A 12929-nucleotide genomic window follows, 5' to 3' on the forward strand; every position below is an offset into this window, starting at 1 on the left:
TGACTTCTGGAGTATCTGGTACAGTGGCTTGAACAGCACTGAACAGCTTGGTGATCTACTGTATGTTCACGCGTGGCTGTGTGGAGGCTCATTGACTGAACACAGTTGAAACTGAATTGTCACCGTCCTTGCAAAACACACTAATCAAACAAGGTTCACCACTGAATTGGAGGCGTGAGAGGAATGAATTATTTAGGGGTCACGTCTGGGGTTAGAAGTTACCTGGGCCTCCCTTGGACATTGTGAGGCCATTTATACCCTGGTCACTCACACACACCTAACATTTGACTAAAGAGTTATCCAGTGTAGCTTTCACAAAAGGTCCTCTTGGATCACTGAAGGATCCTTGATACGTGAAAAGATGATCGTGGGAAACTAAAACTGGTTTCCAACTGATTAGTGTTACAGTAATGACCAATGTGAACAGACACCCGGCAAGTACATAATAACTACTACTGTTAAACCTAAATGAATTATGTTATAATTTATGGACAACGTATAGCAACGAGTGTCTCTAAAGTAAAATTTCCTAAAACTACCTGAGAATAAACCAAAAACATTGCCATACTTTATTGAAGTGAATAGAAAAAAGTCACCCATATGCAAAAAAACGGCATCAGCTTCTGAGTCATGGTGCTGGATGTCTTGTCATTTACACAAGCAGCCCAATTCCCGTTTGTTTTTGTATTTTTACAAATTATTCTTGTCATCAATCACATAAGGTATTTTCACATGATGCGTTTGGCCAAAACACCACAACATATTCAGAACTGGATGTTAATTTAAACGCAGCCTACAAAGACTGTCATCCAGCAACATAATAACTGATAGACTCCTTGTGGAAAACCCCACCTATTGGTTTCCCTGGGCCTCTACAGCTCTAGAAAAATCTCAACAGGGCCCCATTCAAGCAGGAACGACTGCACAAGAAAACTTTTCCCACAATCTTCACAGGGCCCAAGGCTCTTAGGAATGGATGACTCACTTCTATTCAGTCACCATGACAGCGGACAAGTATGCCCAATAGTGCTGTATATTATAATGCCATCCTTGCACACGTGAAGAGACTTCGTACATCCCACACTGCGCATGATAAATGAACGCCACCCTTCCACGAAGCCGTGGAATGTATCATCTATAATTTAAGAAACGTGTTGTCAGACTGATGTGCTACTGGGTGGTTAGTCAGTCAAAACCCGTGATCTGTCGGTGGCTTGCTTTTGGTTAAGGGACCGTGAACATCCGACGCCGCGGCTGGGACAGGACAGCGCCTCCTGGACACGGCCGCTCTAAAGCCTCGGCGTTCACGTGTGTAGGACATCACCCTCTTCTCCGCTGTCCATCACCAAATTGACTCGCAGTGCCCTGTCCATACCATGCATGCTTGAACATGTGTCGTGTGTTTGACGGTGCAGCCATTACCCGCCTTAATGGCTTTGCTGGCACTGTCCGCAGGCTTTGAAAAAATGGATGGCCAATAAACAGCATGTCTTACTGTCTGGGTTTCCAATGGTCATGCTGGGATTTGTAATGCTTCTTTTACTGGCAGGCTATTCAATCTATTATTATGGTTATTATTGGTGTGAAGTTGGTGCAGGCGGTGAGAGTTAGTAGGAGAGCACTTTAAAGGGGGGGGGGAGAGGGAGAGAGAAAGGGTGAGAATAGAGAGAGGGGGAGAGAGGAAAATGGAAGGATTGAACTGTTTGCTGAAAATTCCCCAAACGATTTTGTATTGTACTTCGATCATTGATTAAAAGACAACCATAACATGTTTTTTGTTGTCTTATATCCTTGAGACATGCGACTCCTGTGACATGTGATTCACAATCTTGAGCTTCCTATTTTATGGATTTTCAGTGGCTATGACAGGGGGTCAGAGGGTCAGGGGTTAGCTGAGGGGCTCACTTTCTCTACCCAATCACCCTTAGTTTTTTTTTATGCACTGCTCTGGAACAGCTGAGGGAAAAACAATAATGGCAAATAACACTAAACCTCATAAATGATGGAGACTCTGGAAAGACCTTAGAAAAGGATAAATAAATGATTCATTCCTCTACCTTCCAGCGTATTCACAATAATTCAAGCCAAGTCATTCAAGCCATGTCAATAGCAGATTCGGCAACTCCCTTCGTATTTTCATCATTTCTTCTGATTCCCATTTATCCAGAATTTTGGGAAAGTTATTGGAATGTCAAACCCAAACGCAGAGGCAGTTAGTTTAACTCAGCCAAATGACACCTTTGTAGGCACATTCCAGAAGTCCTTGTAGTGTTGCAGATCTAGTTGTTGCCTGATGATAATTCCTGCTGTCACTGCCCACAGCCAGTCTGGTTGTCCCTGTCCATGTCCACCTGGTTCTCCATCTGATCTAGATCCAGCCTAAAGACTGGACACAGACCACCTGTATTTACTTACCCACTGGTCATCTGAACAGGCAGAAACATTGATGTGACCCAAAAAGGTCATGTACTCTTATAATCTTCACCCAGCGCAGCCAGAAGAGACCACCTCTCATCTCCAACCTGACTAGGGGGGTTTCCCTAGTCACTGTGCATTCATTCTGGTTATTGCTCGCTTTTTCGGGGTTCAGACTGGGTATCTGTAAACACACTGCTGATGTAAAAAGGACTTTCTATAATAAATGTGATTGACTGATTGACAGTGTGAGATAGTCTTTTACAAATCTGTTTTTATCTTAAAATTAACACGATACAAGACTGTCAGATTACGGTATAAACCTGTCAGAGAGACACAGTCCCTCATTTGATAATGTCTCCCCGAAACGGAGAAAAGGTGTGTTTGTGCTGCACAGAGTAAAAAACACTGAAAACCGTCAGTTTTGGACCTTGCGTTCAACAGAATGTGAAATCTTTCTCCAATAACTAAATCACACGTCTGTCAACATGATGAGTGTACTCAGGGTCAACACTAGACATTGAAAAGACAAAACAATTGAGATATTCTACCCCTGTTTTTGCACAAATAGGAAACATAAAGACCTTGTAGATTATAGGGATTAATCCTGCCCAAATTAGCCAGAGATTTGGCAGACCCTGCCTTGGGCAAAAACACCAGGGGGTCTTCTTTTTAATCTCTGTGCATTGACAGTTGTAGGTAGCTAACTACTGTCTCGCCTGTATTATATGAGGCGTTGTGTATCCTAGCGGTCAGAGCATCAGAGCATATTTTTCTTTACTGGAGTTCTCTAAATGTATACAGTTGTTATACGCTGTTCACAACACTAGTTCATCTGTCTCAGAAATCATGCAAGGTCTATATGTGAAAATCTCTGGCCCAGGTGAGATACAGAATGCAGAGGCGGAATAAATATTTGTTTTTATGACTATAACTCCATGCCTGTTTTAAAACACGTGGTTATTTATTAATTAATACCTTTTCATTATAGTTTTCATATCCTCTCCCTAGTCCAATTATATTTGATGAATTGTGTGCTTCCAAGTAACCTTTATCTGCTAGATAATATGGTTTTATGTACAATGTTTAGTTGTGTGTGAGAAGTCTAGGGGTTCTTCGATATGGCGTGAATTTCGAGAATTGTGTTCATCATTTTGGAAAAATGTTGTACACGTTCAGGACTCACGATGTGAGTTAGCGGCTATGAAAAGCTGTGAACAGAAATACTTCTGAAAAACGGTGAATAGCACTTACAGGTTGCGGTGAACAGTCTTCTTTTTGGAACTTTGCAAAATGGTATATGCATCTTGTCCATAGAACCAGTCTTACTGGGTTAGTGACTGTGAAAAACTAGAACAGTCTCCCAGCGAATGACAGAGCTCCCTTGGCCCAGACGCCGGAACAGTAATGGTAGTTGTGGTGCATCAGTCCCGTGGACTCTACCGTATGTTTAAACACACACAGCTGGTCACCAAACCGGTTTAACCATGCCCGTAGAAAATGAAATGTTTCCAAGAATGACCCTATGGGTGTTCCTATGACGTTTCAGTGAATGACCCTATCTGGGCATGATACTGCAACGTTATTTCCACTTCAAGAACAAGACGTGGTGTAGCTTTATGTTCATGACTCAATGGCTGACTGACTCATTCAGTAAGTTGGTCAAAGTACCCCAACAAAACAAGCGTTTGCCTGGTAACCAACTGCATACTAAGGAGATAGGGTGTGGCTGGGCGGCTTCCCAACAAAGTTCCCTGTAAAGTCCATCTTCTTTACAATTGCTATTAGACACCAAACAGATAAGGCAAGGTGAAATTCCAAGTGTTCTGGCCTGAAATGCTCTACTGAGTTAGGTGGGATACTATTCATACATGACCACGTCCCATTACACCTTTCTGAAAAAAAGAAAGGCAGCTGCATAAGTGATTATTTCAATTCTTCAAAGGACAAAGGCCAGAGGAATACATCTGAACGTATCCCTTGGCACCCATGTGTAAACATTTGTTTAAGCCCTGTGTCCATACAGTGGAAGAACAGTGTATGAACAAATGAGGAAAAGACCTAAATAAAGGGTTGAAAATGACAATCAAACATACATTGTCAGTGTTAAGGATTAGAGGAATTCTACAAGGGTTCTGATGGGAGGCCTGGGTAATATCTCAGCCATACTAACAGTGGCAATCACTAGTGTGAGGCCCAAGGAGGGCCAAGGGATTAATATATGAAGATAAAACAAATAAAATAACAGACAATGGTCACATTATGCCTCTTTGTGGTAATATGGGCTGCCTACTTCCAGTTTACGTTGTGTTTTACAAGAGCAATTTGGAATATTGCCCTGCCTTTTTTAATTGAGACACAAGGCTGTCTAAGGCTGCATTTACACATACCATTCCCCCTCCCCCTTATTTGGCATTTTGACCAATCAATACAGATCTTTCGCATCAGCTTTTTATCAGAGTAGAACTGTTGGGAAAATGGACCACAGTCATCCTGCCACATGAATGACTAGCTACAGAGCATACACCACCCCCAGTGAATAAAGGAAGCACAAGATTAGCTTGGTTGTTCTATTACCAACCCCTCATGACAATGAGTAACAAGGGCTTTGTTTACACAGGCAGACCAAGTCTGATCTCTTTGTTCACTAATTGGTCTTTTAGTAAATTTGCTCTGAAAAACACCTTCTTTGAAAAGAGCTGATTGGATTAGTCAAAATACTTTTTTGGGGGGTGGGGGGGGGCGGTCTGTATTGGGGTGAATGTATGAACCCAGCAAAGATGTCATTAAGATCTGGGGCAAGAATAGAAAGAAGTTCCCCTGTTTGTTACTTTCTCACCATGTAGTTGCATTAAACAGGGACCCTAATTATGACTAGTTTCCCAATAATTGGTCTCCTGGCCAATCACATTAGATCGTTTCACATCTGGCATTTTTCAATGATTGGTCTTGCTCAAAGACCACTTAATAAAAGGATCTGGAACGAGCTAAACGGGCGCAGCACATTATATATGATATGCGTAATACCGTTCTATGCACAAAATCCGTTGACAACTACTTCAATACCTACAATCTTACTCACTAAATAAGTATACCAGCAGTGTTACATAGGCTGCAGTATGTTTTTGTATGGTTAGCTTCAAACTGGCCCTTCAAAATATCTTACTCTATTTGGACTGAATCATATATTAAATGTTATAGAACATGGTAACCCTTATTTTCTAAGGTCAAGGGGGTGCAGAGAGTGACTTAGGATGAGACAAACAAAATAGGCTTAAACTGTCATACGAAGTGTTAAAAACTAAATAAATATAATGTAACGATTATATAAAATGTGACTAGAATATTTCAATGTCCACATCATCAAAACATTATCCCACTAGAATCAGATAATGTGATCGGCAACTGAAAAGAACATTAACAACCGATACTTCGTTTTGATTCATACCGGCATAACTACATCGTGGCGGGAAAATGACTTTGTATGCTTACGTCATACGACAAAGGGAGTCTATCAACGGATTTTAAACATACTGCACGTGCTAATTATTGCACAGCATTGACTTTCAAGCGATTGATTTGAAGCAATTTAGAATTTAATAGAATAGTCAGCCACTCACAGTACAAATCATTATTTCGATCGCAAACACTTCTTTTATTCATCCGCGACAACCAAGGAATTCCTATGAAGTTCAGCCTAACAACGACTGCGCGGAGTGATTTATTTAAGGACTACACCCAAACGTTGCCGGATTGCAGTGGCTTCTCTTCTCTGCCCATACCCAGAAGAAAGCGGGGACGTGACGGAGCTGGGGAATTGTTGGACTCTTGAATCACTAAAAACAACTTACAGAAATCTCATTGTTGTTCGATATTACCCGTGGCATATATTTTTTAAGATATTTCCACATTTGAACTAATACGCAATTATGTCCTGGCAAGGCTACGTGGATAACCTGATGGCCGATGGCAGCTGCCAGGACTCCGCCATTGTTGGGTATACAGACGCAAAATATGTCTGGGCATCGTTTCCCGGTGGTACATTTGCTAACATAACGGTAAGGACACGGTGGAATAATTGAAAGACGTTTTAGTTTACAAACTGTAATGCCGGTATTTAATACTGTTATCCCATTGAATTTGTGATTTAGGCCTTGCCTATCGGGGAAGCCCCAGACGGAATGGAATGATGAGCCAGGCTGTATGTACTAGCTAACTAGCACACATGTTATCCGGTGTGTTTCGGTAGAGACCTGTAAAGACGCGGATTTGTGTATTTGAAATATGGCTAAATCGGTCCAGGACCACAACAGCATTAGATTTCTGAAATATATATTTTCCTTAACATTGGTTATATGTAACACTGTTGAACATTGTTAGCTACCCGGCTAACTAGCTGGCTCACACGTTGTGCTAACTTAATAGTTACCAAATACATGAATAGCTTGGCTGTTTTGCCATCAACTTGTTAGATTAATAGAAAATTACGTTCAACGGCTGGGTTTTGGAAAGTACTGTACTCTCAAGCATTTTAACGTTGTTATCGGAGAAATGCAGCTTTTCCCCGTTACATTTAGCCGGCAATGCGGGCTTTGGTTTGGGAGGAGTGGCGGTGTGAGTGAAGCATTACATGACGATCAGGCCGGACATCCTGAATCAAATCATAACGGAATGTTGGCTGCTCATTAGAGTATACATGAGTTAAATGCACATTTTGCTTTGTACACTCCGCGGACTTCGTAGATGCGTCTATGAATCAGGCCAGCGCCGGCCACCCCTTCTGATTTCCCAAGATGGCGCCTCCACTCCTTGCTTTTATTCATTTTTTACCTTCCCAGTCTACGCTATTTAATGGGAACCCAACTTATGCACCACCCCGAGGTAAAATTGTCCTTAGACAATAACGTAGTTACCATCCAGTTGGCCCGCATGTTTATTTCATGAATTACATTAGTTCTCCTCATCCATGAGCCGTCCATTTTGTTAGCTATGGAACTAACAAGTATGGAAATGAACTATTTAACAAAGGTTACTTGGCTGTCAAATCCAGCATGTGTCGCTTTCTGGCTCGTAGCTTCATGTATTCTAGCTCGATAACCATCAATCATGACTTGGCAAACTACTGTTACCTTTATTATCCACCGTGCTAATTTTGTACTGCGGTAGGATATTCCACCAGAAACAGATATTGCGGTTGTGTACTGGGTACCTTTTTAGTGAGTTTTTCAGTACCAGATTTGTCTTTGCTGAGCTATGGTTGGACAGCTAACCTTTAGCGTTCAGACACCCTGGCCTGGGGACATTGTCGGAGCTGTGAACAGAATGAGTTGGCACTTACTCTGCTAGCGTAGTGAAATTGTACAGGTTCTAGACAAGCTGTCAGTTGTCTTGCTGTTAAGCCTTTGGACAGGCTTTCTCCGGCTTCTGCTAGCCGGACTTCGACGAGGAGGACCGCTAGTTACTGTACTAACGACATACTTCTCGATCTGATTTCCTAAAATTTGAAACGAGGAATGCAGAATTAAAACTATTGTATTATCGGTAAAATTTAACTTCACATCTCGACCGAATACTGCGACCAGCCAGTGGCTCACGTTAGTTGTCGAACTACTTGCTCGCTGTCTACTTCGACTGACCAAATTCCTTAAACTTTTTTTTCCCGGAAGGAAGGGGTCTGTTGTATGGTTGTGTAGTTTTTCTGTATGAGGGCGACGCCTTTTGTGCTCTTTTCAGTGTATAACTTGAAGTCATAGGCTTTCATTAATTGTATGGGTATAACCTTGCAAGTATGCTAAATCTCACTTGCTAGGCAGTGGAAGCTACAGCCAGTGCCAGGAAATGCGTTTTTATTTTTTAACCAAATAGGATTGAGTTGTCAAACATTCAAGACGCCACATGAGTATGGATGTCCTATGAGAGGCCGTTCTGCATGTGTTCACTTCTGGCAGGCAGGCCAAACGTGACCTACAATGCTTATTAAAGAACTGACTTTTCTTCCACCTCAAATTATACCACTACCCAATGTGAACGCTGAGGCTTTGAGATTATTCACTCAGCTTTGATTCCTGTTTTAAACATGGTAGTGAATTGAGTAACGAAGCTGTCGCGTCTACTCTTGGTGGTAGAGTGAACAAGTGTAGGTCTTCTCTTGTGCACGTGAAATGGAACTGACGGTTACCCCCCTCAATTGCCTGTCCGTAGGTTGACGAAATCGACGTCGTTGTAGGAAAAGACCGAGAAGGCTTCTTCTGCGGCGGGCTGACCCTAGGCCAAAAGAAGTGCTCTGTCATCAGAGACAGCCTCCACTCCGAGGGGGACTGGACAATGGACATCAGGACAAAGAGTCAAGGAGGGGAGCCCACATACAACGTTTCCATAGGCAAAGCCGGCAAAGGTAATGGCCGCCCTGTGCCTCGGACGCTCACGTGGAGCATTTGACGCTTTAGGGAGTGCCCAGTTCAGCCTGGTAGTTGTAGTTTGCTGTGCATGCACAACCTGTGGATGTTCACCTTTCCTCAATATATGAATGTGCCTGTATGGGGCAGACTCAAATAAAGCCGGCACACTATTGTAAGTCTGAGACGAGGTCAACTTGAAATGGCAGATGGCATAATGCAGTTTTTTTTTAAAAGGGAGGGATGGTTAATAGTTTCATGTATGTTTTGATGTTGGCACATTATTGCTGGTACATTTTTCATCCCTTCTCTATTGTTTGGGGAAATTTGGGGGTGGGAGGGGGGTAATGGTTGTGCAAAATTAGCTGGCTAAGGAGGGGAATTTAAGGGGAATGTTTTAAGCTGTAAAACCACTGCCAGTATTGTCAGTTTTGAATGTAGTATTAGTTTTGCCCCAGTCTTATTCAGGACTAATGTTTGAAACTGCTTGTTAGTCGAACGGTCTACCAGAATTAGAGTACTTGTTGGGGAGGGTGGGGGGGGGGGGGGGGTGGACACCAAATGCCAGAGTTGTGCCAATATGCATTTCACCTTTATGGTCCTGATTCTCTCACCCCAAGCAGCTTCAAGTCCATGAATCCCCTGTTTCCAAAACACACAAGGCTGTTTTTCCTGTTACAGGGCCACCTGTTCTTTATAGTTCCCCCTTCCAGTCTTCCTCCCGATATGACCCCCCCCCCCCACCTTTAAAATTGCATGCTTTACTCCTGTCCCCCCCTCTCTGAGTAATGGCCGTGTCAAGTTCAAGTAAGGCCTTTAACGTGTTTAGGAGTTAGTCTGTCGGGCCAGACGTCTTTCTGGCCACTCAAACTCTTGCTGCCAGTCCTATGTATTGAGGAGAGGTACCCGTTTCTGTGCTGACTGCACGTGTGCTTCGTCTGTGTGTTTTCCTGTTCCGCCTTGCTGCCGGTGAGCCGTGGGGCCTGTAGTCCTTCCGTTGGCTGGGCGGTGGACGAATGGGAAAGCTTGGACCGGGCTTTTGTTTTCCGATGGGCCTTTTAGATGTTTTTGTTTTAGCCTTTGAATGTGTAAAGATACCATGGGGGCTTTTGTAAACCTGAAGTGGATGATTCAGACAGACTGCTTACTAGTTTGGAGGGGTAGGATAGATGGCATGTGGCCATTTGACTGCATGTTTTTAAAATGAAATTTAGAAAATATTGGCTTGTCAGCGCTTAAACCTTTTGACATCTTTGCATGTTTTCAAGTTTAAGGGCCGCAGCCTCAACAGGAAAATGAATGCTTGCCTATTTGTCTTTGAGTTGGGCCTCTGGTGGAGCTTCCCTGCGTTCATTCATACTAACTCTCCCTGTCCTTGTGCTTGTTTCACTGCTCCATTTACTTTAAATGTTGTAACTTGACATTCTCTCTAAATTTCCCCTCTGTCTCTTTTCTTTCAGTCTTGGTTCTTGTAATGGGCAAAGAAGGGGTCCATGGTGGCGGATTGAATAAGAAGGCGTACTCAATGGCAAAATACTTGAGGGATTCAGGGTTCTAATTTAGTTTTAGGATAAATGTGGTAGTTGAGGGAGGAGAACTAATGGATAAATGCAAAACGTTAAAGAAATCGCTCTTAAGAATCTTCCCTTCAAGCAGTCCTGTGTAAAATAAGTCCTGTGGCAGTGTTTATAGCAGTGCAGGGACATATGGGGCTCAAACCCTGAGGTTGACAATGTAGCCCTGTGTTAAATGGGCGCTTTTGTTTTCATCACCATGTCTGTTCATTTCTGTTCTTGTCCCCCCCCCCCTGTGCACTCCAGCGTTGGTTTTAGTCATGGGGAAGGAAGGTGTCCACGGCGGGCAGCTCAACAAGAAAGCGTATACAATGGCTGAGTACCTGAGGAAGTCTGGATACTAAGGCCGTCTCTGCCCAGCCACCTAGCAGCTCAACCTCGCCACCCTTTTGCGTTTCACCGTACTTCCAGTTCTAGTTGGTAGTTGCTTCCCCCTCCCCCCCGCCCTTACCCACCTGCCCCCTCCTGTTTTTGTCCCCCCCCCCCCCCCCCCCCAACTACTTTGTTTTATCCCCTTTTCTCTTTCTCTCCATGTACCCAGTCATTATAAATACACTATGTTCTCTGTTCCATTATAGCACTACTGTCACACCGTAGTTAAAGATGAGCATGTTGTTAACAGGACATTGTGACAAATCTGTACTTGTATAAAAGACCTGCACCATTCTGGCCTGCGCTCAGTGAAAACTCCAGTAATAAAGTGAAGGAAACCTAAATTAATCAACTGAGATTGACTGACGGCACCCTGGCAGCAGTCCTGACCTGTGGGCAGCCCAGACGCCTTGTGGAACACCTGAGCTGTAACCAAGCTCACATTGTCTTCCTTATCTAGAGCATGTCTGGGAGGGGGGAGCTGCATGCATATCTCTGAGCCTACTGAAACTGTTGTTCCCTGTGCCCCCCCCACCCACCCATGCGGCGTGCCCTGTAACTCCTGCCAAAAGTCCCCGCCTCCCACCGTTTTATAGGTGACACTGTCAGTATATAGGGGTGCGCCTCTTAACCACCACCCACTACACCTTGCCTTCCTACATGGCCCCCTCCAGACTCTGTTACTCTGGGTTTAATTGGGGTGGGGTGGGGGGGAGGGGGGGGGGGGTTGTGCTTGGATGCAGTTGTGACAGGCAGTTTGTTTTTGGTATCATGGCTAAATCAGTGTTGATGCAGATAAGCTCCTCCCACACCCGACCACCAGTTCCCTGTCATGGACATTCCATCGTTACTATGGCTCAGGCACTTAATCTGCTGGTTGCCGGCTCCTGTAATATATTTCCTGTTTCTTTTTTTTCTTCTTTTTTTTTTAAAGGCTGCCATTTTGGACAGTATATGTCCCAGCATAATACCCATCAGGAGTGTCCCTTTAATTTTTCTTCCCTTTTTTCATAGGACCAATTTTTAGTCACAGCTTGGGTATGTATACAATTGCTTTAAATCATTGAAGGACGTCTGCTAGCCTAGTTTATCTACTGAAGGCAAAACAACACTAACAACGTGATCACATGACACTAAATGAAGCTGTTGGGTTGTAAGCGGCAGTTTCATTCGTCTTTTTCTTTCTTCCTATGAATTACTGCATTTGAAACTGTGGAATGAATTGCCTTGTTATTTAGTCATCAACAAAGACCTGGTATCAAAACTGTCTGTTCAAGCTCAGTACTAAATGTAATGTCCAATTGAAAAGAACTTTTAAAAAAAAACCAAGTAAAATTGACACTCAATTAACAGGAGATGGGATTGGTTGGAATAAGAACACTAGTTGCCCTGTGGAAACCTGTACATCCTGTGCCATAATGTAGAGAGGAAATCGGTTGCTATTGTGTGGTGGATTTTGACCGCTGCTTAGTAGGGAGTCATTTCATTGTCACTTTTTTTAGCGAATTAGCCTCTGCTCCAATGTTCAGGCCTTGTGGGATGTGTGTACTGATTAAAATCTTACTTGCTGAATTTTTTTTTTTTTTCATTTTTCCCCACACCCTTTTCTTATATCTGGGATACAGTATCTTAACACATCAGATTTCATATGCATAAACCAAGAAATGCCATACATTGATTTATCACCTTGTTTACAGACAGATCAAATAAATTTATTCCAACCTGATCGGATGTGTTTGCCTTCTTGCTTGTCAGGTCTGTCCGAGGGAAAGTGTTCTAAAGTAATGCAATTGGTCAGGTGATTCTTGACTACTTTGATGGAGGTGACCAGTCTTAAAATGTATGTTGGGGTTAAATGTGAACGTGGCCCTTTGTAGAGTCATGTGACAGGCTTGGAAACCCTATTGGGTGTGTCTTTTTGCATGCCTTCTAGATTAGATTCAACTTTGTCATTGAACAAGTACAGTACAAAATGCAGTCCTCTAACTAGAATTGCAAATGGAAGAGGGCAGGAAATGTTCAAGTATAATGTATATTACAAGTGGAATGTATAGATGTGCAATGAAGGCAAACTGTACAAATGGCAATACCAAATGTGCAATTAGGGCAAATAGACAGTCCAGGTTAACTGTCTATTGCCCTGACATGGGGCTAGCTGATAACTGAGAAAAGT

At 43.1% G+C, this 12929-nt stretch overlaps 1 protein-coding gene across 2 annotated transcripts; it reads left to right on the forward strand.

Moving 5' to 3' along the window:
• The first annotated feature begins 6035 nt into the window (after window positions 1–6035).
• pfn2 (profilin 2) lies at window positions 6036–12482 on the forward strand. 2 transcript variants are annotated; one of them, XM_034293657.1, is made up of 3 exons: window positions 6036–6473; window positions 8617–8809; window positions 10271–10624. In XM_034293657.1, exons 1-3 carry the CDS (start codon window positions 6345–6347, stop codon window positions 10366–10368), a joined length of 420 nt encoding a protein of 139 aa, XP_034149548.1. In that variant the 5' UTR covers window positions 6036–6344; the 3' UTR covers window positions 10369–10624. The 2 variants fall into 2 exon arrangements, with proteins under 2 accessions (XP_034149548.1, XP_010894269.1); XM_010895967.5 differs by lacking the exon at window positions 10271–10624 and adding an exon at window positions 10631–12482 and having other exon boundaries at window positions 6154–6473.
• Window positions 12483–12929: the final 447 nt, after the last annotated feature.

This window comes from Esox lucius, chromosome 8 (genome assembly GCF_011004845.1).
Source record: "Esox lucius isolate fEsoLuc1 chromosome 8, fEsoLuc1.pri, whole genome shotgun sequence".
Taxonomy (NCBI): Eukaryota; Metazoa; Chordata; class Actinopteri; order Esociformes; family Esocidae; genus Esox; species Esox lucius.